General features: G+C 39.7%; 1 protein-coding gene across 1 annotated transcript in view; it reads left to right on the forward strand.

The window, feature by feature from the left end:
• Positions 1–370: 370 nt before the first annotated feature.
• The window catches only part of KHDRBS2 (KH RNA binding domain containing, signal transduction associated 2), a 721,197-nt gene continuing 694,513 nt past the window's right edge, over positions 371–27,054 (forward strand). The window contains exon 1 of the mRNA XM_036870525.1: positions 371–544. Within this exon, the coding sequence (XP_036726420.1) occupies positions 454–544 (91 nt within the window). The 5' untranslated portion in view covers positions 371–453. The remainder of the gene's footprint in view (positions 545–27,054) is intronic.

Raw genomic sequence — 27,054 nt, forward strand, 5'->3', positions numbered from 1 at the left:
CTTCCGCGCTCCCCTCCCCTCTCTTGCTGCCTCCTGCCACTCAGGCGACCCGACTTGCGGCGAGGTCCAGTGAGGGCCCGCGGTCTCGCGGGGTCCCGCCTCTCGCGGCACCCTCTCCAATCAGCGTTGGGCAGAGGCGGGACGCGCCCTGCGCCCGCCTCTCCAGTTCAGGCTGCTAGTTCGAGCCGGGCTGGGCGCGAGCGAGGGATTGAGGCAGTACGGGTCGGGAGGCGCGGGGCCGCGCAGCCCGACGGCGGGGGCGGGCGCGGCGCGGGACCGGAGAGGGCACCAGACCCCGGGCCGCGGCGGAGGGAGGCGGGAGGCGGGCGGCGGGCGGCGGGCGGCGGGCGGCGGGCGGCGGGCGGCGGGCGGCGGGCGAGCAGGGCTGCCGGCGACCTGCGTCCGAGCGCGCGGAGCCCTGCGCCTGGCCGGGGTCGGTACGAAGTCCGCGCTATGGAAGAGGAGAAATACTTGCCTGAGCTGATGGCAGAAAAAGATAGCCTGGATCCATCTTTTGTGCACGCCTCGCGCCTGCTAGCCGAAGGTAGGACTTGCTCCCCAGGTGGACACAGACAGCTGGCCCCTGTCACCGCAGCGGGGTTCGGGGAGCGGAGTTGGGGAGGACGCCCGTCTCCTTCGCGGAGACTGTCCCCTACGGTGCTCGACCCAGAGCTGCGGACAGAGCAGGTCCCCGGGCGGCGGATGCTCCCTCTTTCCCTCCGCAGCTGAATTTGGGGAGCCCGGAGCTGCGAGCTCTGTGGCGATGGAGACGTGCCCGGTTAGGATCTTTGATGGAGAGACGTGAGGAGCTACGCGGTCCACTGGGATATTTTCACTCTGCCGAGGGAAGGGAAATCAATTTCGAGTGAATGGTGATCAATGTAGTGTTTTAAGAGCTTCTTAGCTACAAATCAGCATTTCATTTTCTTTTGTTCTTTTTCTTTCTTTCTCTTTCTTTCTTTCTTTCTTTTTCTTTCTTTCTTTCTTTCCTTTTCTTTCTTTTTTGTTCTTTTTCTTTCTTCTGCTTGGTAAGCGATTTTGATGTTCTTTAGTCTAATTACAGTCTTTCCTATGGAAAGTCTTAGAATTAACCTAGATTAAATTCTGCGTGTTCTTTTATGTTTGTGAACGTGGAAGAGGCTAAAGTGCTTATCAGTTTATTTGAAGTGTGATGATTGCGTGCTCTGGGAGATGCTGATCCCTGGGAACACTCCACAATTGATCAACTGTTTTACCAAGTGTGCATTTTCTTTTGTGTACCTGTAATGTTAAAAGAGATTTCATTCCCAGAGGAACAGAAATGTCTTGTCTTTTGCGTTCTTTTGAAAGGTCGTTTAAACACACACACACACACACACACACACACACACACACACGAACATGAACTTTTGTATGACAGAAGTATTAACCAAATTACTTCATTTATCTTGAAATAATGCTGTCTAACTGCTAAAGGTACTCAAGATATCTGTAGCAGTCTACACCTGTCTTTTTTAAAACAACTCTAGATTTTTTTTTTCTTGATGAATGCCTCATTAATAATAAACTGCTTCATCATCAAATTGACTACAATGCAGTTTTGTAGCTTAGGTTCTTATGAACTTACCTATAGTAAAACTGAAAGTAACAACTTTCTCTTCCTCAGCCCTTAAGCATTAAAGGAAATGTTTTCTTTTTCGAGATTTAGTTGTACATGGAAGGAAAAATTCTAATCCTCCATGTATGAGTCAAATAGTCATTAGGTTTATTTAAATGTTTTATTGATGGATTATTATTTACAAAAATAAAGTGTCAGGTGTTTTTCTATTTTGTATACTAAGTAATTAAGAAAAGCTTTATAATTGAAATATTGAATGTGTGAAACAACTAAACTGTTTTTCAGGGAACAAGTTGGTTTTATAGAGGATTTAGGACAGAAAATGCAATCATGCTTACTACTTTCTTGGTTACTGAATGAAAAAAAAAAAAAAATAGAACCTGAAGTTGAAAATGAAAGTCAATTAAAAAATTAAACTCTCCCTCTACTCTATTAAAAAATAAAGATAACTACATAAAAATAATAGGAATATTGTAAATTACTGGGTAAATAAATGATTAAGATTGTTCAAAATGATTAAAAATGCGGTTAAAAGTCTTCTTAAATCATTTACTTCAATATATTTTCCAGAAGTGCCTTCATTTAGCTGATAATGCTTTAAAATGGAAAAAAGTTACAAATTGATCATTTTCTCAGACCTGCTAATTGGACTTCTTTTGGGGACAGCAGACTTGATTAATTCATCAGTCATTAATGAGAGTTAGTGTACTGAAAACTGCCAAACTACAGCAATGCGTGTGAGGAGCCCTAAATAGATAGTGCAAGTATTTCTGCAGCTGGTAAAACAGTCAGAGAAGGCTGTGCACCTGGTTCCTTAACATTTTTTTTTTCCTCAGGAACTTTGTTTCTTGATACTTAGGAACATGTTCCTATGTACTTTGTAATTTAATTTTTTCCCAGTAGGGGGAAGCATGTTCTGCTTTTGTAAAGAATTAGGAGGAAAAAGCTCCTAAATAGAGAGAAAAACATCTAAGTAAGAAACAGAGAGAGGTGTCCAAATTTCAGAGGAATCATAATGAGGAAAAGAGGATGGAGGAGGTGATGATAATAATCTTGAGTATATAAAGAGATAGGCCAAAAGAGACACAAGACTTAAATTCTCTAATTGTACCTGAGGCTCTTTATATGTGCTTATTGAAGAGTGTCCTTTTGAATCTCTAATAAACCTTAACATACATTTTACATTATAGATCTTTCATTATCTTTTCAAAGACCATCTGCCTAGATTCTTAAGTCTTGTTTCGGATCTCTATAGGAGAGTGTTGTTGAGATAATTTTATTTCTCACCCCTGGAAATGTACTGATTGAAGGCAGCAGCTATAAATAAACCTGACACAGATGTTCATTTGGAAAGAAGGTGCTCAGTGAAGTACATTTCAGCCAGCACTGTGCAGACCGTCTCAAGACTGAGTGAGTAATAAAAATGATCCAGATGCTTCAGTTCTTCGGAATGATTTTCTGGAAGCTAATACATACAAGGGCAGTGATATAAACCAATGAGCTTTCACAGTGATTTATTTTGCTTTTTTGATTGGTGGTAGATGCAAATCAGTGCTCAATTGTGACTACTTCACTTAGAATTGAAGGCCATAGGGTTAAAAGTGCTAGTTTGTTGGTTATTTTGTTATTTTTGTTGTAGTTTGTTATTTCACTTGTTCCTGCTGTGTACTTTCAGTAGGAATGATTCTGAGAAAGTTAAAGGAAGAGCCCAAACATTTTATGTATTGTGTTGTTACTTAGAAAAATCTTGAATACTGTGGTTTGAAGAGTATAATATGTTTAAGTAGTTAAAATAATTTTCTTCTGTGATTATAATATTGTTTAATTACCTATTTGTATGGAAGGTGCTTTGGAGTATGATAAAACAGCAAATTCAGCATGATCCTTGAAGTTCCACTCAGCCTCTGAATTTGCTTGCCAGATGAAATTAGACGAGGTTATTTATATCTGTGATACTGCTGGGAAGTGCACTAAACTGTGAATCCAGATACCTGGATTTTAATTCCACTTTTGCCTAAACTGAATCTTGGTAAATTTCCCTTGCCTGGGCCAGTTTCCTTGTCTCTCAAATTGAGGAGTCGGACTAGATTTCTTTGTAATTCTAATGAAGTCTGGGACTACTGCTGATGCACAGGAGTGGTGTTTGTGTATTCAGAATACCAAAATCAGTGGCTGAATATTTTGGAAACTTTTTTCATTCTTTCTTAGTTTAATGATTAATAATACATTTATTGCATTATAATGCAATTTGAAGCATAAACATTATTTTGGGCACTGGGGACAGATTTATGTTTTTACGTTTACTGAACCATTCTCAAGGCTTGGGAGCTAAAAATGTATATGCATGGAAATATTCTTGTTTGCAGTAAAGCATGCCTGTCTGCTGATATAGAGCTGTTCAAATTTATAGATTCACTTATGACGATTCCATACCTTTAAGAGGATTAATAAATTCTTGTCCAATTGAGAGTGTTTTGGGTTCTCTGGCTGGCAAGTTTTCCTAACCTGAATTCTTCACAAATATTGGTAGATTCATCATTGTTTTGATTGACTGATCATATGATGAAGTCAAATATTGCCAAATATCCCAACAGTTCAAGGGATTTTTAAAAAACTCTGGGTGCTTTTTTCAAATTTTGGTGAAAAGCTTGCCCTTCCATCTAGGATTGGCCTGTTTGCAGGTGTGGATGAATGAGAGGAACATGGATTAATAATTTATCACAAATGCTGACTGTAGTGATTTAACTACAATTAAATTTTCAGTAAGGATCATTTTTAAACTCAGAATGTATTCCTTGAAATATTTTCCATAAAACATGGTGAGTTCTTAAGTTAAAGAAAGGTATTGGTATAATGTCTAAAACCAACTTCTGATAAAAAATAGTATTCATGTGACTTTTCCTTTGATTGATGTAATCTCTTTTCTCTCCCAATAAATTTGGGATAATCTTATGTTTCTTAAATAAAAACAAAAATTGGCAAAAAAAAACCCTAAAACTAAGTTAAAGGTATCTTTGATCTGCAGTTAAAACACATTTATCATATAGTGGAGAAATTCTGCTTTAGCAAACAAAACACTTGGGATGGAGTGTTGACACCCCTGCCGACTGTGAAATAAAGGATATCTCATTTATTTCCTTTCTGATTCTCAGTTTCTTCACCTGTAAAACAGCAAAACAAATATCCACCAGCCAGGGTTCTTTTAAAGTTAAAAAATGCTGTTTGTGACTATGTAAGCTGTATTTTAAAATAGGAATTTTTGTACAACTAAAACAAGAACATAAGCAGAAATTCTACAAATATAAGATGATGCTTTTAAGACTTTCCTTAATGTTTTAATGGCATTGTGGACTTGACCTCAACTTGAAGCTTGATTTTGTAATAAAATGAGCACTGACTTAACTCTCTGAATCACTGCTGAGTGAAATTTGAACTCATACACCAAATTATGAAATAAATTATCAATCTTATAAAAGATGATTCCAACGAGAGATTTTAAAATATCGTGTTCCCTCTGTCAGTAGTCGGTCACTTGCCCGTGTCTGACTTGAGCCTGGTTAGCCCAGGACCTGGGTCTCTCGAGGCTCATTCCACACCTGCTTGGCCTCCTCATCAGGCCACATGTCCGTCACTCTGGGCAGCTGGCTTCATCCTTCTTTTCATCAAGGGAAGTGGATCTCTGTCTTCCGAAGTTCTTCAGCCTCCTACCACTTAAAAAATTCCATAGTCCTTTCATTCCCAGAGGGTGAAATTAATTGTTTTGTTCAAGGCTGACTTGTTCACAGCATCCTTAATCCCAGCACCCATCATCCCCTCCAGGTCTGGCCTATTATTGTATCCTTTCTTCAGTAGTTCCAACGTCTTCCTCCCCAGCTTTCCTTGGAGCAGCCTGTAAACATGAGTCAATCGGAATCACTTAAAAAAAATAGAATACTTGTTTCACTTGCTGAAAGTAATAAAAATAACCTCTCTTGACAATTTTTCTCCTTTGTTTCCTTCAAGTTTCTGATGCCATGAGTCCATACAGCTGCTCACTTTCTCAGTTTACCTTCCACAGGTCCTCCATCTCGCTGCAGTCCTCATCATTGTCTTGAAACCAGAGGCTCCTGTGAGAATCATCTAATTGCCAAATCCAGTAAAATGTGTCTGACCTCTCATCAGGGTGCTTGGCTGCACTTTCCACTATTGTTCTTCTCCCAATTTCTTGGCTTCTCCCTTGGTTTACAAGCACTACACACTGTTGGTTTTTCTCTTCTGTCTCTATTACCAGTGCTCACCATCCTCCCTCTCTCTCCTCCCCACCCCAACACATACACCCTGTCAGAGTGGTTCATTCAAGATCAGAGTATGACCATGTCACGCCTTTAAATGCTATTGTCATAGGCAGGCCACCTCTGACAGCAGGCCAGCAGAGGGAGGGGGTGCTGCCTGCCTGGATGCTTCTGGGGCAGGGAGAGTCCAGGCTCCCCCAGGCGCCTAGGGGAGGGAGGGAGGGGCCCCTTGTTGCTGTTCCTGTGTGGTCTTTAGTGACACCGAGAGGGGTGGGGAGGAGTTCCAGCAGGAGTGAAAGATTCTCTGACACCCCCTGGCTTGGAGGGGAGAGGATGCATTGGTCCTGCTCCTGAGGGTGGACATCCGGGTCTCCACGTGGCCTCTGTCCCCACTGCCGGTGGTATGGAAGCGCTGTTGCCTATTCAGTCCCCCTGCCTCCCCCCAGAGGGAAGGGGTGCCCCTTCACAGTGGAGAGAGGCTGGACGCCCAGGCTCCCCATTTAATTTTTCTTGATGGAGGTGAGCGTGAGACACCGGTTTTTGGGTTTGGTTTTGTACTCTGTGTTGTTTGGCTGGGGAAGGATGTTTGTTGTCTAAAAGTTTTCTGTCTTGCAAGGTTGCCCTCTTTCTAGTCCTGTGGCCGGAGAGAGCAGGCTTTGCTTGAGCCTTTTTTTGGTCTCCTTCTGTTGATGTTCCTGGGTTTCCAACCTTTCCAGCTCCCACTTTGGCATATATGAAACACAAGAAAAACTAGCAAAACCATTGCCTGAGTCACATGGTACCCAGCCAGCCTGCCTTCTTCCTGCCCCCTTCCGCAAAGTCTTCTATGTTTATTTTATATATAATATCCAGTCTCCATTCATTTGTGTTTTAATTTATTTCTTTATAAGATTTTCTTTTGAAGGCAGGTTCAGTCTTGTACATTAATATTTCATTATGTAAGAATGAGCATGACCAGGATAAATCCATCTGGATAATGGACACAATATCTGATCAAAATTTTTGGTTTCTATTAAGTATACAATCTAGATTGGAGCTCTGTGTTCCCATGGCAGCTGTAGAAGGAGGGAAGTTTTAGAGATGGTTTTTAGAAACCCTTGGAGATGACTCTCTAGTGTCACCAGCCTTTCCTATGTCCTTATTTGTTTGAGCATTTGATTTGATCCCTTTTCTTGTCTGAATACAGATTATAAGAAATGTAGCTTAATCGGAATTATATCCTGACACCAGTTGGTTTCTTTAAATGGTGAATTTCAATAAAATAAGTATGATATAGAAATATATATTTTTTAAAAATAATAGAGTACTGGTTAATAGCTGATCTTCCAAAGGAATGTTAGCAGATACCCATGTTATATGACTTCTTCATTTTCTCCAGTGGAGAGTTCTGAAATAATTGCATGTTTTATTTGTCAAAAAGTTGAGAGGTCACAGCCAAGTATCTTGTTGCACAATTATTTTTAACTGTTTTGGGAAGCAAATCATTTGTAGCGTGTCCTCCATTGCTTACCTTACCCTCAGGAGCACTACTTCCAAAAAATTTTTGCAGTAGAGAGAGATAATAAACATTCAAGAACACCTGAATGACAAAGTTTTCAGTCCTTTACTATAGATGCACTTATAGTTTAGCTACAGTTTGGGGGATGAGTCCTGTGGGGCAAGGACTCAATGACCCTTGACTATGTGATCGCACGTGCCCTTGAATGTGAGTTGGTAACACCGGTCCTCAGTATGTGTTATTGGTATATGAAGAGGTATCAGATGTTTAATTTATTAGTTTTTAACAGTATACATAAGATATAAATAACAGTGCATGGTAAGAGCTGCTGGGGTTTACAGACTGCTGGTGTCACAGAGATTCCGAGGAGGTCACGGTGATTGTAGATCTTCATTCTCAGGGTCACTTTGTCAACATTGGTGAGGAGATACTCTTTGTCACGCAGTGTACTGGATGCTGATACGCCTACCACAACGCATCCACTCGCCAATCCTATGAGATAGTTACTAGCATTACCCTATCTTACAAATGAGAAAAATTAAGAATTAGAGAAGTTAATTTATCTCAGATCACACAGCAAATAAATTATAAAGCTGAAACCCAGGCTTTCTTACCCAGAGGCAGGTGTACTGGTTACAGTATCCTCTCTCCCGTAGGAGAGACACTGCTTCAGGCAAGCTTTGCAGGAAGGTCAGATATTAACATGCAAAGTACTTTGAGGAGATCAGCGTGGTGGTCATCATTCACTTCTGAAATATGTTCCTGAATGCAAGTATTGGATGAATTCTTCCACAGCGTCTTTAAATAAGTATAGTATATAAAAGGCAAATACATTTATAAATGGGGAAATTTACCTTAGTACAGAATTGGGTTCAGGATTATCGAGGGAGCCTACATTTTCAGTGTCTTGCATCGACTGTTGTTTCTGAGGGAGTTTAGTGGTGAGATGGTGAAGAGCAGGAGAACACTTTTTTTTCTTTTTTTGGATCCAAAAGAGGGATTGGAGAACTTTGTGTGATTTGCTGAGACTTTTTCTTTCCATGTTTTTTTTTTAAGAGAACTGCTTACATTTGCCAAATTCTTCTAGGAAGGAAGAACAACCATAGGTCCTCTCTTGTGTCTTGAGGGAGTGTCAGTTTTGCTTAAAATTTGGGAGTTGAGTAGAGTTCACATGTGGTCAGAAACTGAGAACCGGTTTCACCAGCATGGCCTGATTCAAATGTTATCTATAGGTAATGAGGCTTTAGGATTTAGTGACTTTGAAACAGATTGGTCTGTATTATTACACTTTTATCAGAAATGGCACAGTTGATGCCCATTTCCTTCAAAACATTGAAGATTAGATTTTACCTTCTAATAGAAAAGCAGAATGAACATGTTTTCTCTCGGGTATAGCTATTTTTAGCAGGTTCATTGTATGTCAGAAAATGATAGACCCTGATGCAACTCAGGAGACAGAGCCTCAGTGATGGAAACTCAGTAGAGGCTGAAGGAGAAGAAATCTGTTCATTTTGAGAAGAAAGGGGTGACTAGAGTAATAGCTGCTTTTCTTGAACATATACTGTGGGTCACGTCCTTACATTATATCCAAAAAGGCAGGTAATATTGTCCCTATATTATGGGAAAGATAAAGAGGCAGATTAGAGGATAGCCTAATCCATTTGGATTTTTTAAGTAATAAATCAGAGGTTAAGTAAATGTCCAACTATAATGTGAAAGTCTCAAAAAGCAACCATTAAACATTGAAACACTAAACAGTATTGCAGAATATGACTTGTTTAAGGAAATACCAAGATCTTGCTTTGAACAACTTTTAGGAGAGTTAAATATCTGTTACTAGAGAATTTGTTTCCTTTAAGATAATTTTCTTTAGGAAATTTAAGGAATTTGATTTTTAGAAATTTGATTTACGTGTAGCAATATACTCATTGTATAAAAGAAGACTATAAAATGAAAACAATAACATGAATACAAAACAGAATACAGTTCTTACTGTATATTTAAGCATGTAAATGTGAGTGTTAAATTGAATTAAGTATCATCCATATCTCCACATAGTCTGTTTTTCTTCTTAGAAGCCAAAAACTAGAAGCTGCCTTTTTATCCATCTAAGATCTGGTGCAAGAGGGGGCCTTTAAGGAATTGTGTGAAGATGAAAGTCATTTGATGTGCTGAGGCAGATGGCAATTTATTATATGTGATTGTTTTGGAATGGACTTCTTGAGGATAGATGTCTCTGTAGTAAGCTAGTATTCTGAAATTAGTGAAAGATTGGAAATTATATCATATCCATATAAGGAAAATCTGGTAGAAGAAAGCGTTATGATAATTAAAAGCCATTTAATGGAATTAGATGAGTGATAAGTATTTAGAATGAAGTACAGTAAGCCAAATGGTTTCTCTTTGAGTAAAATGAGCAGACTGTGTGTGTGTGTGTGTGTGTGTGTGTGTGTGAAGCATATACGAAACAGGTGATAAATAAGAAACAGTACAGACTTGGTCCAATTGGTTGTTATTATCTGTACTCTGTATTATTATCTGACACCTACTTTTAGGTGGAGGAGAGGACAGAGTTACAGGCAATTAAATATGCAATCTCCATAGGATCTGAGAAATGCAACGACAAGGCAAATAGTTGATGATTTAGGAGCCCACAGAGATCATGGGCGGCCTCAGTGGGAAGGGCCGTGTTAGTTGAGATCTAACACAGAAGTAAGATATGGTGGAGATTCAGTGAAGAAGGGGTTATAATCTGGGAGAATCATACATGGATACAGCAAACATCTCCAAAGCCTGAAAAGAAAGAGAACATTTTTTTGAATAGGTAGAAGTTAAGTGTGATATTATGATTTACAATAAGATATCTATCTATCTATCTATCTATCTATCTATCTATCTATCATCTATCTATCTATCTATCTATCTATCTATATATTTGATCATCTTACCTGTTTCTGGCCAGAGCTCCTAAAACTCTTGGTATTTCCTAAGTGAAGAGAGCTGTAAAGGTGCCTTTTGTAATATAAATAAGGTGACTTTTTGAAAAGCCCCTAGGTAACTTAAAGATGGGGGCTGGTTGCCAGGAGACCCAACTGGTAATTAGAGGGTAGGAACTTTCAGTCCTACCTCTCCTTCCCACCCGCCAGACCTTTGGGGAGAGGGGCTAGAGCTTGAATCAGTTGCCAGTCGCCAGTGATTTAATCATCCATGCCTATGTAATGAAACCTTGATAATAACATAGAAGGACTGGATTCAGATTTCTTCCAGATTGGTAGCACGTGGAGATCTAGGGAGAATGCTGAGCTCCGAAAAGGCTTGGAAGCACTGCGCTCTTTTCCAGACCTGCTCTGTGCATCTCTTCCACCCGGCTGTTCCTGAGTGTATCACTGTAATAAACAGATGTTCTAGTAAGATGCTTCTCTGAGTTCTGTGAGCTTCTCTAGCAAATTAATTGTTCCCAAGGAGGGGGGGTGCCCTGCGAACCTCTGGTTTACAACCAGTAGGTTAGAAGTACAAGTAACAGCCTGGACTTGCAACTGTCATCTGAAGCACAAGAAAGGGGTCGTTGGAATTGGGTCCAGGAACCCAACAGATTAAATATGCTTGGAAAATACAGTAAAAGAGAAAGCATGTAGAAAAGTGGGTCTAAAGAGAATGGTAAACGCTTATCACACATGTCTTGTAAACTATGTTAAGAAGTTTAGAGTTGTCGACTGTAAAAACTGCACAATCTAAAAGAACATTTATATAAAGTTGAAGAAAAAAGTGATTTATGATAATAGAAATCAGAATAGTGGTTGCCAAAGGAGTGCAGAGTCATGGTAAAGCTGTATAAGGAGAGTCTCTGGGCTGATGGAAATGTTCTCTATTCTTGTCAAGAGCCCTGCATATACAGCTTATACAGTTATCACAACTCATCAAATTGTAAACCTAAAAACTGCATTTCACTATTCATAAGATTTGCCTCAATTTTTTTTAAAAAAACAAAGTGGAGTAAAGAAAAGAATCTTCATTGATTTCTGCTGTTGGATAAATACTGCAGGTAAACTTGCAGAGGATTCATGAGATGATTGATGATTGATCCGTGGTATAGTTGACAAGAGCCTGTGTCATAGATGAGGAAGCAAAGGCTCAAACAGATTTAGAAATTGGCCCAGAGTCACAAAGCAGCCAAATGGCAGATCTAGGAATCAAACACTAGTGTTTTGACATCACCTACTGTGTTCTTTCTATTATAACAGTAGCTCTCAAATAATTTTTATCACATTCCAGGGTAAGAAATACCACACACACACACACACACACACACACAAATAAGTGTTTCATAAAGTAATGCTTAACCTTAAAATAAATAATTAAAGTTTTGCATATGCAAATGTCTTCTTTCAGATCCAACATAGTTAAAATTTCCTCCAGTGCCAAAACAAATCTTGGAAAGATAATACATACATCTTTTCACACTACAATGTCACTTAGTTTGGAGAAATGCTCATAATACAAGCTTAAATGATCTAAATGTCCAGCACATTCTGGTGCCCATCTCATGCTCACTGTGGATCACTGATCAGAATGGAGGCAGTAAATTTCTACATTGACTGTAGAATCACAAATTCATGGGGAAAATGTATCAAGAAGGTGGCAGTGGTCAACAAAGTCACATGTGACAACAAGTCCTAAGAACCCTCAAAGAAAAAAGTAGGTGCATGTGATAGATGCGGGATTAGGAAAGACTCAGAAGCTCAAAGAGTATGCACTCTTCCTTCTTCTTAAGTTCAGCATAGTCTTGAAAGTTATCCATGTTGCTACATTTATCAAGTTTATTTTTCCTTGCTGAGTAATGTTCCATTGTATCAATATCTCACAATTTGATTATCCAGTCTCTTGTGAATGGACATCTGGGCTGTTTTCAGGGATAGCTTATTATGCTTATTATGAATACGCTGCTATGAATGTTCATGTGCAAGATTTTTGTGGACATGCATTCTCTTTACATAAAACAGAATTGCTGGGTCTTAGAATGTGTGTGTGTGTGTGTGTGTGTGTGTGTGTATGTGTATATATGGTAAACCTTATTTATATTATATGGGATTGCAAAATAATTTCCTAAAGTGGTTGCACTGTTTTATCTCTCAGCAACATTGTATGAATACTCTGGTGGTTCTACTTGCTTGCCAGTACCTGAAGTTCTCAGTCTTAACAACAGCTATTCTAGTATTTCAAGTGGTAACTTATTGTAGTTTTTGTTTGTTTGTTTGTTTGAATCTTTTTTAAATTTTATTTTTTTATTGAGTTATAGTTGATTTACAATGTTGTGTTCGTTTCTGATGTACAGCAAAGTGATTCAGTTATTTTTATTTTTTTTTTCAGATTTTTTTTCTATTATAGGTTATTACAAGATACTGAGTATAGTTCCCTGTGCTATACAGTAGGTCCTTGTTGGTTATCTATTTCATATATAGTAGTGTGTATATGTTAATCCCAAACTCCTAATTTATCCCCCCCTTTCCCCTTTTAATATGCAATTCCTTGATGATTAATGATGTTGAACATGTTTTCAAATGCTTTTTGGCCATTTGTATCTGTTATCTTACTTGAAACAATTGGTTAGAATACTGACAAACTTTTAATTGGATTGTTGGTCTTTTTAGTGTTGGTGGAGTAATTTGTATATTCTGGATTTGCATCCTTTGTGAAGTATACATACTGCAAATATTTTCTCCCAATATGTGGCTTAGCTTTTCATTTTCTTAAGTGTCTTTTGAAGAGCAGAAGCTAATTTTTTTCTGAAGTCTAATTCATTGTTTTTTTTCTTACACTTTAGTGTTGTGTCCTCCCTAGGAAATCTTTGCCTACCTCAAAGTCACAAAGGGTCTTCTCAATATTTTTTTCTAGAGGCTTTATGGTTTTAGCTTTTAAGTATAGGTTTATGACACATCTTGATGTAACTTTTGTATATGGTGTCAAGATAGGGTCAAAGTTCTTATTCTTTTTTAAGATTTAAATATCCAGTATCATTTACTGAAAAGATTTTCTTTTGCTCATTATCATGTTTAAAGTGTTAAAAGATATAGTATAGTGTTTAAGCACATAAAATATAGAGAAATAAAGATCATAGTATCTAAGTATATGTGAACTGTCTGCAATATTGACCCTCAGTATGTTTATTACAATACAAAGGGAACAGTGGCTGCCTTAGAATGATTAAGCATGACATGTTTTTAGACTGTGCTTTAAAATTATATATAGCTGTATGAATTTTTTGCCATTTCCTCAGAATTTAGAACATAATCTTTTAAGAACATTATGAATACCCTTTCCTTACTGTAACTGAGGAGGAGACTAGCCATCCCAGAGGCCTTGATGTTTACTGACTCTGACAAGGACAGCATTCTTTCAATAAAGAAGTAAGGTACTTGCTGCTACTCAGCAGTAGTGATATCTAGTAAAATTTGAACAATTGCCCTGTCCTCACTAGCAAAGTAGGTTCTAGAATCACAAAATAGTGGGTAAAGTAGATGCATTAAACATTTTATTTAAAAAAAGACCATATAATTTTAGATAGTAGGTTATATGCTTTTTCTATTTTTGCAGGTAAAAAATATATTGTACAGAAACAATATACTGTACAGAATTGACAAACCTACCCTGCGTAAAATAGGTACACCTGCAGATGAACAACTGGGACCAACATCTCCATCCAAAGTGATAGCCCATTGATACCTCTTGATCATCAGTGGCATATTAAGAGCCAGCATCGCAATTACCCTGAAATGTGACATAGTTTTGGAAACTGCCCGAGGGCATAAGTGACTGGTGACTTTAGATTAATCCCTAAAGCACAGGTACCATACCACTATGATTTCGTAAACACGCAGGTGCCCATCGTGTCAACACTAATAGCCAAAAAGAAGATTTAACAATGATCCAGACTGACACAGTACATCAGTGCTGGATTCTGACAAGGTAATTCTTGGGGGAAGGCTACTCCCTGAAGGGAAATGGTTGTGCTCTGGGTTTTAGAAATAGGGATGTAGTGGACAATTTCTGTTTGGATCTGGACAAGAAGTAAAATGAATTTACATGCCATCAAGTGAGATAGCCTTGTGAAGTACTGAAGTCTGTTCCTATGGGGGTATTTAAAACCTCCTATAGAAAATTGATAAAAGGAAAAATAACTATTTTGTTTTTCTCAAAAGATATATGTTCATACTTCCTTGGAAATGGAAGTTTGAATTAGATGATTTATGAATATCAATTTTATCTCATATTTTAAAAATTTCATAGTATCGGACAATATTTCTTTATTTACCATAAAGGAAAACTGCTTTTGAAATTTGTCTGAACATGAAATGTTAGAGTGTATGATTTATGTTAAATAATAGTTTATAGATATATTTAAATCCCTGAAAGAAAATGCCTTTTTTATATATGTATCAGACTTTCACAATATTAGTTTTAAGATCCACATTAGGTGAATAAGGAGAGAAAAAAAGTCTCTAAAGTGTCTGATGTTTACTGTTAGTAGCTCATTTTGACCACTTCCAATTAGAAATGAAAAAATAAGTACAACTTTCTTAGATGCAATTCACTTTCTAGTTCCTGATGACTGGTATCATATAATTGATGTTTCACAAGACTCCCTAAGTTTGTTTTGACCCATATTCTCTTAAAACCCTGACCCGCTTCTTCAGGGCACTGAATTACTCACCCTTGTTCACTTGGCTGCTGCCAAAGGGATCAGAGCAGCCACCCGACTTTTTCTGGTGAGAAATTGGCATTAAAGGAAAGAGGTCACCCAGTTTGGGTTGGTTCCTGGTACAGGGGAAAAGTAGACTCTAAGGTTGTAAGTCTGTTCTTCAGAACAAAACAGATACACAGACTGAGGCCATTCCAAGGAGGTCTTTCCAGGGCCCCAGCTAACCTTACTTCCTTGAGAAGCCCCAGGATTTTTCCAAGATACACACTTTTCTGATAATTATTTAAGGTGGCTCTGATTGTTTATGTTATTTGCAACCAAAATAACTTTGACTAAGGGAAAACAGAACTGATCTTAGGATAATAGCAATCTTTTTTTTTTTCCTCCCTCCCTCCCTCCCTTCCTTCCTTCCTTCTTCCCTCCCTCCCTCCCTTCCTTCCTTATATAGCAGGTTCTTATTAGTTATCTATTTTATACATATTAGTGTATATATGTCAATCCCAATCTCCAAATTCATCCCACCACCATCACCCCCCTACCCTGCGCTTTCCCCCTTTGGTGTCCATACATTTGTTCTCTACATCTGTGTCTCTGTTTTTGCCTTGTAAACTGGTTCATCTGTACCATTTTTCTAGAGTCCACATATATGCGTTAATATACGATATTTGTTTATCTCTTTCTGACTTACTTCACTCTGTATGAAAGTCTCTAGGTCCGTCAACATCTCTATAGATGACCCAATTTCATTCCTTTTTATGGCTGAGTAATATTCCATTGTATATATGTACCACATCTTCTTTATCCATTCGTCTGTCAGTGGGCATTTAGGTTGCTTCCATGACCTGGCTATTGTAAATAGTGCTACAATGAACATTGGGGTGCATGACTCTTTTTTTTTTTTTTTTAATTTAACCTTACTTCCTATTTTAGAAAATATAGTTTTTACACATAATTTAAGCAAAATGATGTAAGCAAGCATAAAAATATGAAGTTCAGTGTGAGTATACTATTTTGTTGAACAAGTTGGGCGCACAGAAAATAATGAGAAAAGAACCTGAACCTTTTCTATCACTCTCCATTTATCTTATTCTGCAAGATGAATTTTTCCCTGTCTTTCTAGAAGAAAACTAGGGTGCATTCTATATTCTTCTGATGATTCTCAAATAATAAAAGAGATTTTTAGGCACTTCTAGTGATAAAGACAACTTGAGTTCAATAATTAACATGCATCTTTATTCTGGCTTGTTGTTTTCAACTCCTTGGTTGATGCCTAGATATCTGGAGGTACACCTCTAGGTGCTTTCTATTGAGGTTTCTCCTCCCCTTAGCAAGCTGTCTTGAAGAGTTCTATGCAACCCATGCTAACTCCCTACAGTTCATAGCTCTTACCTGGTACATGGGGTATGTGTTCTAAGCAACCTCTTTTTTTTTTTTTTTTTTTAAATCTTTATTGGAGTATAATTGCTTTACAATGGTGTGTTAGTTTCTGCTTTATAACAAAGTGAATCAGTTATACATATACATATGTTCCCATGTCCCCTCCCTCTTGCATCTCCCTCCCTCCCACCCTCCCCATCCCACCCCTCCAGGTGGTCACAAAGCACCGAACTGATCTCCCTGTGCTATGCGGCTGCTTCCCACTAGCTATCTATTTTACATTTGGTAGTGTATACATGTCCATGACACTCCCTCACCCTGTCACATCTCATCCCTCCCCCTCCCCATATCCTCAAGTCCATTTTCTAGTAGGTCTGTGTCGTCTTTATTCCTGTCTTGCCAGGTTCTCCATGACCTTTTTTTTTTTTTTTTCCTTAGATTCCATATATATGTGTTAGCATACTGTATTTGTTTTTCTCTTTCTGACTTACTTCACTCTGTATGACAGACTCTAACTCCATCCACCTCACTACAAATACCTCCATTTCATTTCTTTTTATGGCTGAGTAATATTCCATTGTATATATGTGCCACATCTTCTTTATCCATTCTTCCGATGATGAACACTTAGGTTGCTTCCATGTCCTGGCTATTGTAAATAGAGCTGCAATGAACATTTTGGTACATGACTCTTTTTGAATTATGGTTTTCTCAGGGTATATGCCCAGTAGTGGGATTGCTGGGTCATATGGTAGTTCTATTTTTAGTTTTTTAAGGAACCTCCATACTGTTCTCCATAGTGGGTGTATCAATTTACATTCCCACCAACAGTGCAAGAGTGTCCCTTTTTCTTCACACCCTCTCCAGCATTTATTGTTTCTAGATTTTTTGATGATGGCCATTCTGACTGGTGTGAGATGATATCTCATTGTAGTTTTGATTTGCATTTCTCTAATGATTAATGATGTTGAGCATTCTTTCATGTGTCTGTAGGCCATCTGTATATCTTCTTTGGAGAAATGTCTATTTAGGTCTTCTGCCCATTTTTGGATTGGATTGTTTGTCTTTTTGTTATTGAGCTGCATGAGCTGCTTGTAAATCTTGGAGATTAATCCTTTGTCAGTTGCTTCATTTGCAAATGTTTTCTCCCATTCTGATGGTTGTCTTTTGGTCTTGATTATGGTTTCCGTTGCTGTGCAAAAGCTTTTAAGTTTCATTAGGTCCCATTTGTTTATTTGTGTTTTTATTTCCATTTCTCTAGGGGCTGGGTCAAAAAAGATCTTGCTGTGATTTATGTCACAGAGTGTTCTGCCTATGTTTTCCTCTAAGAGTTTGATAGTGTCTGGCCTTACACTTAGGTCTTTAATCCATTTTGAGTTTATTTTTGTGCATGGTGTCAGGGAGTGTTCTAGTTTCATATTTTTACATGTAGCTGTCCAATTTTCCCAGCACCACTTATTGAAGAGGCTGTCTTTTCTCCACTGTATATGCTTGCCTCCTTTATCAAAGATAAGGTGACCATATGTGCATGGGTTTATCTCTGGGCTTTCTATCCTGTTCCATTGATCTATATTTCTGTTTTTGTGCCAGTACCAAACTGTCTTGATTACTGTAGCTTTGTAATATAGTCTGAAGTCAGGGAGCCTGATTCCTCCAGCTCCAGTTTTCGTTCTCAAGATTGCTTTGGCTATTCGGGGTCTTTTGTGTCTCCATACAAATTGTGAAATTTTTTGTTCTAGTTCTGTGAAAAATGCCAGTGGTAGTTTGATAGGGATTGCATTGAATCTGTAGATTGCTTTGGGTAGTAGAGTCATTTTCACAATGTTGATTCTTCCAATCCAAGAACATGGTATATCTCTCCATCTATTTTTATCATCTTTAATTTCTTTCATCAGTGTCCTATAATTTTCTGCATACAGGTCTTTTGTCTCCTTAGGTAGGTTTATTCCTAGATATTTTATTCTTTTTGTTGCAATGGTAAACGGGAGTGTTTTCTTAATTTCACTTTCAGATTTTTCATCATTAGTGTATAGGAATGCAAGAGATTTCTGTACATTAATTTTGTATCCTGCTACTTTACCAAATTCATTGATTAGCTCTAGTAGTTTTCAGGTAGCATCTTTAGGATTCTCTATGTATAGTATCATGTCATCTGCAAACAGTGACAGCTTTACTTCTTCTTTTCCGATTTGGATTCCTTTTATTTCTTTGTCTTCTCTGATTGCTGTGGCTAACACTTCCAAAACTATGTTGAATAATAGTGGTGAGAGTGGGCAACCTTGTCTTGTTCCTGATCTTAGTGGAAATGGTTTCAGTTTTTCACCATTGAGGACAATGTTGGCTGTGGGTTTGTCATATATGGCCTTTATTATGTTGAGGAAAGTTCCCTCTATGCCTACTTTCTGCAGGGCTTTTATCATAAATGGGTGTTGAATTTTGTCGAAAGCTTTCTCTGCATCTATTGAGATGATCATATGGTTTTTCTCCTTCAATTTGTTAATATGATGTATCACGTTGATTGGTTTGCGTATATTGAAGAATCCTTGCATTCCTGGGATAAACCCCACTTGATCATGGTGTATAATCCTTTTAATGTGCTGTTGGATTCTGTTTGCTAGTATTTTGTTGAGGATATTTGCATCTATGTTCATCAGTGATATTGGCCTGTAGTTTTCTTTCTTTGTGACATCTCTGTCTGGTTTTGGTATCAGGGTGATGGTGGCCTCGTAGAATGAGTTTGGGAGTGTTCCTCCCTCTGCAATATTTTGGAAGAGTTTGAGAAGGATAGGTGTTAGCTCTTCTCTAAATGTTTGATAGAATTCGCCTGTGAAGCCATCTGGTCCTGGGCTTTTGTTTGTTGGAAGATTTTTAATCACAGTTTCAATTTCAGTGCTTGTGATTGGTCTGTTCATATTTTCTATTTCTTCCTGGTTCAGTCTTGGCAGGTTGTGCATTTCTAAGAATGTGTCCATTTCTTCCAGGTTGTCCATTTTATTGGCATAGAGTTGCTTGTAGTAATCTCTCATGATCCTTTGTATTTCTGCAGTGTCAGTGGTTACTTCTCCTTTTTCATTTCTAATTCTATTGATTTGAGTCTTCTCCCTTTTTCTCTTGATGAGTCTGGCTAATGGTTTATCAATTTTGTTTATCTTCTCAAAGAACCAGCTTTTAGTTTCATTGATTTTTGCTATTGTTTCCTTCATTTCTTTTTCATTTATTTCTGATCTAATCTTTATAATTTCTTTCCTTCTGCTAGCTTTGGGGTTTTTTTGTTCTTCTTTCTCTAATTGCTTCAGGTGCAAGGTTAGGTTGTTTATTCGAGATGTTTCCTGTTTCTTGAGGTAGGCTTGTATTGCTATAAACTTCCCTCTTAGCACTGCTTTTGCTGCGTCCCATAGGTTTTGGGTCGTCGTGTCTCCATTGTCATTTGTTTCTAGGTATTTTTTGATTTCCCTTTGTATTTCTTCAGTGATCACTTCGTTATTAAGTAGTGTATTGTGTAGCCTCCATGTGTTTGTATTTTTTACAGATCTTTTCCTGTAATTGATATCTAGTCTCATAGCGTTGTGGTTGGAAAAGATACTTGATACGATTTCAATTTTCTTAAATTTACCAAAGCTTGATTTGTGACCCAAGATATGATCTATCCTGGAGAATATTCCATGAGCACTTGAGAAAAATGTGTATTCTGTTGTTTTTGGGTGGAATGTCCTATAAATATCAATTAAGTCCATCTTGTTTAATATATCATTTAAAGCTTGTGTTTCCTTATTTATTTTCATTTTGGATGATCTGTCCATTGGTGAAAGTGGAAGTCCCCTACTATGATTGTGTTGCTGTCGATTTCCCCTTTTATGGCTGTTAGTATTTGCCTTATGTATTGAGGTGCTCCTATGTTGGGTGCATAAATATTTACAATTGTTATACCTTCCTCTTGGATCGATCCCTTGATCATTATATAGTGTCCTTCTTTGTCTCTTGTAATAGTCTTTATTTTAAAGTCTATTTTGTCTGATATGAGAATTGCTACTCCAGCTTTCTTTTGATTTCCATTTGCATGGAATATCTTTTTCCATCCCCTCACTTTCAGTCTGTATGTGTCTCTAGGTCTGAAGTGGGTCTCTTGTAGACAGCATATATATGGGTCTTGTTTTTGTATCCATTCATCCAGCCTGTGTCTTTTGGTGGGAGCATTTAATCCATTTACATTTAAGGTAATTATTGATATGTATGTTCCTCTTCCCATTTTCTTAAATGTTTTGGGTTTCTTATTGTAGGTGTTTTCCTTCTCTTCTGTTTCTTGCCTAGAGAAGTTCCTTTAGCATTTGTTGTAAAGCTGGTTTGGTGGTGCTGAACTCTCTCAGCTTTTGCTTGTCTGTAAAGTTTTTAATTTCTCCATCAAATCTGAATGAGATCCTTGCTGGGTAGAGTAATCTTGGTTGTAGGTTTTTCTCCTTCATCACTTTAAGTATATCCTGCCGCTCCCTTCTGGCTTGCAGAGTTTCTGCTGAAAAATCAGCTGTTAACCTTATAGGGATTCCCTTGTGTGTTATTTGTTGTTTTTCCCGTGCTGCTTTTAATATGTTTTCTTTGTATTTAATTTTTGACAGTTTGATTAATATGTGTCTTGGCGTGTTTCTCCTTGGGTTTATCCTGTATGGGACTCTCTGTGCTTCCAGGACTTGATTAACTATTTCCTTTCCCATATTAGGGAAGTTTTCAACTATAATCTCTTCAAATATTTTCTCAGTCCCTTTCTTTTTCTCTTCTTCTTCTGGGTCCCGTATAATTCGAATGTTGTTGCGTTTAATGTTGTCCCAGAGGTCTCTGAGACTGTCCTCAGTTCTTTTCATTCTTTTTTCTTTATTCTGCTCTGCAGTAGTTATTTCCACCATTTTATCTTCCAGGTCACTTATCCGTTCTTCTGCCTCAGTTATTCTGCTATTGATCCCATCTAGAGTATTTTTTATTTCATTTATTGTGTTTTTCATCGTTGCTTGCTTCCTCTTTAGTTCTTCTATGTCCTTGTTAAATGTTTCTTGCATTTTGTCTATTCTATTTCCAAGATTTTGGATCATCCTTACTATCATTATTCTGAATTCTTTTTCAGGTAGACTGCCTATTTCCTCTTCATTTGTTAGGTCTGGTTTGTTTTGACCCTGCTCCTTCATCTGCCGTGTGTTTTTCTGTCGTCTCATTTTGCTTATCTTACTGTGTTTGGGGTCTCCTTTTCACAGGCTGCAGGTTCGTAGTTCCCGTTGTTTTTGGTGTCTGTCCCCAGTGGCTAAGGTTGGTTCAGTGGGTTGTGTAGGCCTCCTGGTGGAGGGAACTAGTGCCTGTGTTCTGGTGGATGAGGTTGGATCTTGTCTTTCTGGTGGGGACGTCCACGTCTGGTGGTGTATTTTGGGGTGTCTGTGGCCTTATTATGATTTTAGGCAGCCTCTCTGCTAATGGATGTGTCTGTGTTCCTGTCTTGCTAGTTGTTTGGCATAGGGTGTCCTGCACTGTAGCTTGCTGGTCGTTGAGTGAAGCTGGGTCTTGATGTTGAGATGGAGACCTCTGAGAGATTTTCGCCGTGTGGTATTATGTGGATCTGGGAGGTCTCTTGTGGACCAGTGTCCTGAAGTTGGCTCTCCCACCTCAGAGGCACGGCCCTGATGCCTGGCTGGAGCACCAAGAGCCTTTCATCCACATGGCTCAGAGTACAAGGGAGAAAAAATAGAAAGAAAGAAAGAAAGAAAGAGGATAACATATAGTGAAGTAAAATAAAGCTATTATAAAGCAAAGCTATACAGAGAAAATCTCACCTAGAAGCATATACATATACACTCACAAAAAAAGGAAAAGGGAAAAAATTAATATATCCTGCTCCCAAAGTCCACCTCCCGAATTTGGGATGATTCGTTGTCTATTCAGGTATTCAACAGATGCAGGCACATCAAGTTGCTTGTGGCGTTTTAATCCGCTGCTTCTGAGGCTGCTGGGAGAGATTTCCCTTTCTCTTCTTTGTTCGCACAGCTCCCGGGGTTTAGCTTTGGATTTGGACCTGCCTCTGCGTGTAGGTGGCCTGAGGGCGTCTGTTCCCCGCCCAGACAGAACAGGGTTAAAGGAGCAGCTGCTTCGGGGGCTCTGGCTCCCTCAGGCCGGGGGAGTGAGGGGTACGGATGTGGGGTGAGCCTTCGGTGGCAGAGGCCGGCGTGATGTTGCACCAGCCCGAGGTGCGCCATGTGTTCTCCCGGGGAAGTTGTCCCCGGATCACGGGAGCCTGGCCGTGGCGGGCTGCAGCGGCTTCCGGGAGGCGCGGTGTGGATAGTGACCTGTGCTCGTACACAGGCTTTTTGTTGGCGGCAGCAGCAGCCTTAGCGTCTCATGCCCGTCTCTGTGGCCCGCGCTGATCACCGCGGCTCGCGCCCATCTCTGGAGTTCATTTAGGCGGCGCTCTGAATCCCCTCTCCTTGCGCGCTGTGAAACAAAGAGGCAAGAAAAAGTCTCTTGCCTCTTTGGCAACTGCAGACTTTTTCCTGGACTCCCTCCCACCCAGCTGTGGTGCGCTAACCCTTTCAGGCTGTGTTCACGCCGCCAACCCCAGTCCTCTCCCTGCGCTCCGACCGAAGCCGGAGCTCCAGCTCCCAGCCCCTGCCCGCCCCGGCGGGTGAGCAGACAAGTCTCTCCGGCTGGTGAGTGCTGGTTGGCACCGATCCTCTGTGCGGGAATCTCTCCGCTTTGGCCTCTGCGTCCCTGTTGCTGTGGGGTCCACGCTGATAGCCGCGGCTCTTGCCCGTCTCGAGCTCGTTTAGGCGGTGCTCTGAATCCCCTCTCTCGAGCACCAGGAAACAAAGAGGGAAGAAAAAGTCTCTTGCCTCTTTGGCAGCTGCAGACTTTTTCCTGGACTCCTTCCCAGCCAGCTGTGGTGCGTTAACCCCTTCAGGCTGTGTTCATGCCGCCTACCCCAGTCCTCTCCCTGCGATCCGACCGAAACCCGAGCCTCAGCTCCCAGGCCCTGCCCGCCCCAGCGGATAAGCAGACAAGCCTCTTGGGCTGGTGAGTGCTGCTCGGCGCCGAGCCACTGTGCGGGAATCTCTCTGCTTTGCCCTCCGCACCCCTGTGGCTGCGCTCTCTTCCGTGGCTCCGAAGCTTCCCCCCTCTGCCACCCACAGTCTCCGCCCACGAAGGGGCTTCCTAGTGTGTGGAAACCTTTCCTCCTTCACAGCTCCCTCCCACTGGTTCAGGTCCCGTCCCTATTCTTTTGTCTCTGTTATTTCTTTTTTCTTTTGCCCTACCCAAGTACGTGGGGAATTTCTTGGCTTTGGGAAGTCTGACGTTTTCTGCCAGCATTCAATGGGTGTTCTGTAGGAGCAGTTCCACGTGTAGATGTATTTCTACTGTATCTGTGGGAAGGAAGGTGATCTCCGCGTGTTACTCTTCCGCCATCTTGCCCTATCCTCCCTTTTTTTCCTGATGAGTTTGGCTAATGGTTTATCAATTTTGTTTACCTTCTTAAAGAACCAGCTTTTAGTTTTATTGATCTTTGCTATTGTTTCCTTCATTTCTTTTTCATTTATTTCTGATCTGATCTTTATGATTTATTTCCTTCTACTAACTTTAGGTTTGGTTTGTTCTTCTTTCTCTAGTTGCTTTAGGTGTAAGGTTAGGTTGTTTATTTGAGATTTTTCTTGTTTCCTGAGGTGAGATTGTATTGCTATAAACTTCCCTCTTACAACTGCTTTTGCTGTGTCCAATAGGTTTTGAATCATTGTGCTTTCATTTTCATTTGTCTGTAGGTATTTTTTGATTTCCTCTTGATTTCTTCAGTGATCCATTTGTTGTTTAGTAGCATACTGTTTAGCCTCCACGTGTTTGTGTTTTTACAGTTTTTTTCTTATAGTTTATTTCTAATCTCATAGCATTGTAGTCAGGAAATATGCTTGATATGATTTCAATTTTCTTTAATTTACTGAGGCTTGCTTTGTGGCCCAGCATGTGGTCAGTCCTGAAGAAAGTTCCATATGCACTTGAGAAGAATGTGTATTCTGCTGCTTTTGGATGGAATGCTCTATAAATATCAATTAAGTCCAGCTGGTCTAGTGTGTCATTTAATACCTGAATTTCCTTATTGATTTTCTGTCTGGATGATCTGTCCTTTGATGAAAATGGAGTGTTAAAATCCCCCACTGTTATTGTGTTTCTCCCTCTATGGCTGTTAGTATTTGCCTTATATATTGCGGTGCTCCTATGTTGGTACATATGTATTTACCATTGTTATATCTTCTTCTTGAATTGATTCCTTGATCATTATGTAGTGTCCTTCTTTGTCTCTTATAAGAGCCTTTATTTTAAAGTCTATTGTCTGATTTGAGTATTGCTACTCCAGCTTTCTTTTGATTTCCATTTGCATGGAATACTTTCTTCCATCTCCTCACTTTTGGTCTATATGTGTCCCTACGTATGAAGTGGTTCCCTTGTAGACAACATATATATGGGTCTTGTTTTTGTATCCATTCAGCCAGTGTATATCTTTGGTTGGAGCATTTAATCCATTTACATTTAAGGTAATTATCGATATGTAAGTTCCTATTGCCGTTTTCTTAATTGGTTTGGGTTTGCTTTTGTAGGTCTTCTTCCTTCCCTTCCTCTTGTATTCTCTTATCTTGTGGTTTGATGACCATCTTTAGTGTTGGTTTGGGTTGCTTTTTGTTTTTTGTGTGTGTATCTATTGTAGTTTTTGGGTTTGCTGTTCCCATGAGGTTTTGATATAGCAGTCTATATATGTACAACGTTGCTTTTCGTTGCTGGTCTCTTTCCCACTTAGAGGAGTTCCTTTAGTATTTGTTGCAAAGCTGGTCTGGTGGTGCTGAATTCTTTTAGCTTTTGCTTGTCTGTAAAGCTTCTGATTTCTTCATCAAATCTGAATGAGAGCCTTGCTGGGTAGAGTATTCTTGGTTGCAGCTTCTTCCTTTTCATCACTTTAAATATATCATGCTTCTCCCTTCTGGCCTGCAGAGTTTCTGCTGAGAAATCAGTTGATAACCTTATGGGAGTTCCCTTGTACGTTATTTGTCATTTTTCCCTTGTTGCTTTTAATATTGTTTCTTTGTCTTTAATTTTTATCAGTTTGATTACTGTCTGTCTTTGTGTGTTCCTCCTTGGGTTTATCCTTCCTGGGTCTCTCTGCACTTCCTGGATTTGGGTGACAGGTTCCTTTCCCATGTTAGGGAAGTCTTCAGCTATTATCTCTTCAAATGTTTTCTCAGGTCCTTTCTATGTCTCTTCTCCTTCTGGGACCCCTATAATGCAAATGTTGGTGAAGTTAATGCTGTCCCAGAGGTCTCTTAGACTGTCTTCATTTCTTTTCATTCTTTTTCCTTTAGTTTGTTCTGTGGCAGTGATTTCCACCATTCTGTCTTCCCGGTCACTTATCCATTCTTTTGCCTCAGTTATTCTGCTACTGATTCTTTCTAGAGTATTTTTCATTTCAGTTATTGTATTGTTCATTTCCATTTGTCTGTTCTTCAGTTCTCCTAGTTCTTTGTTAAACATTTCTTGCATCTTCTCAGCCCTTGTCTCCATTCTTTTTCTGAGATCCTGGATCATCTTCACTCTCATTATTCTGAATCCTTTTTCTGGAAGGTTGGCTATCTCCTCTTCACTTAGTTGTTTTTTGGGGTTTAATCTTGTTCCTTCATCTGGGACATAATCCTCTGCCATTTCATTTTGTCTACCTTTCTGTGATTTTGGTTTCCCTTCTGCAGGCTGCAAGATTGTAGTTCTTCTTGTTTCTGCTGTCTGCCCTTTGGTGGATGAGGCTATCTAAGAGGCTTGTACAAACTTCCTGATGGGAGGGACTGGTCGTGGGTAGAGCTGGATCTTGTCCCTTCGGTGGGCAGGACCATGGTCAGTAAAACTTTAATCCACTTGTCTGGTCGTGGGTGGGGCTGTGTTCCTTCCCTGTTAGTTGTTTGGCCTGAGGTGATCCAGCACTGGAACATACAGGCTGTTTTGTGGGGCTAATGGTGGCCTCCGGGAGGGCTCACTACAATGAGTACTTCCCAGAACTGCTGCTGCCAGTGTCTTTGCCCCCCCCAGTGAGCCACAGCTTCCCCCAGCCTCTGCAGGAGACCCTCCAACACTAGCAGGTAGGTCTGGCCCAGTCTCTTATGGGGTCACTGCTTTTTTCCTCTGGATCCTGGTGCACACGAGACTTTGTGTGCACCCTTCAAGAGTGGAGTTTCTGTTTCCCCCAGTCCTGTGGAAGTCCTGTAAGCAAACCCCTCTGGCCTTCACAGCCAATTTCTCTGGGGACTCCTCCTCCCATTGCTGGACTCCCAGACTCGAAAGCCCAACATGGGGCTCAAAACGTCCACTCCAGTGGGAGAACTTCTGTGGTATAATTGTTTTCCAGTTTGTGGGTCGCCCACCCAGCAGGTATAGCATTTGATTTTATTGCTATTGTGCCCCTCCTACTGTCTCATTGTGGCTTCTCCTTTGTCTTTGGATGTAGGGTATCTTTTTTGGTAGGTTCCAGCATTTTTTTTTTGACGGTTGTTCAGCAGTTGGTTGTGATTCCAGTGTTCTCGTAAGAAGGGGTGAACACACACCATTCTACACCCTGATTTTA

This window comes from Balaenoptera musculus, chromosome 11 (assembly GCF_009873245.2).
Source record: "Balaenoptera musculus isolate JJ_BM4_2016_0621 chromosome 11, mBalMus1.pri.v3, whole genome shotgun sequence".
In the NCBI taxonomy this organism is placed as follows: Eukaryota; Metazoa; Chordata; class Mammalia; order Artiodactyla; family Balaenopteridae; genus Balaenoptera; species Balaenoptera musculus.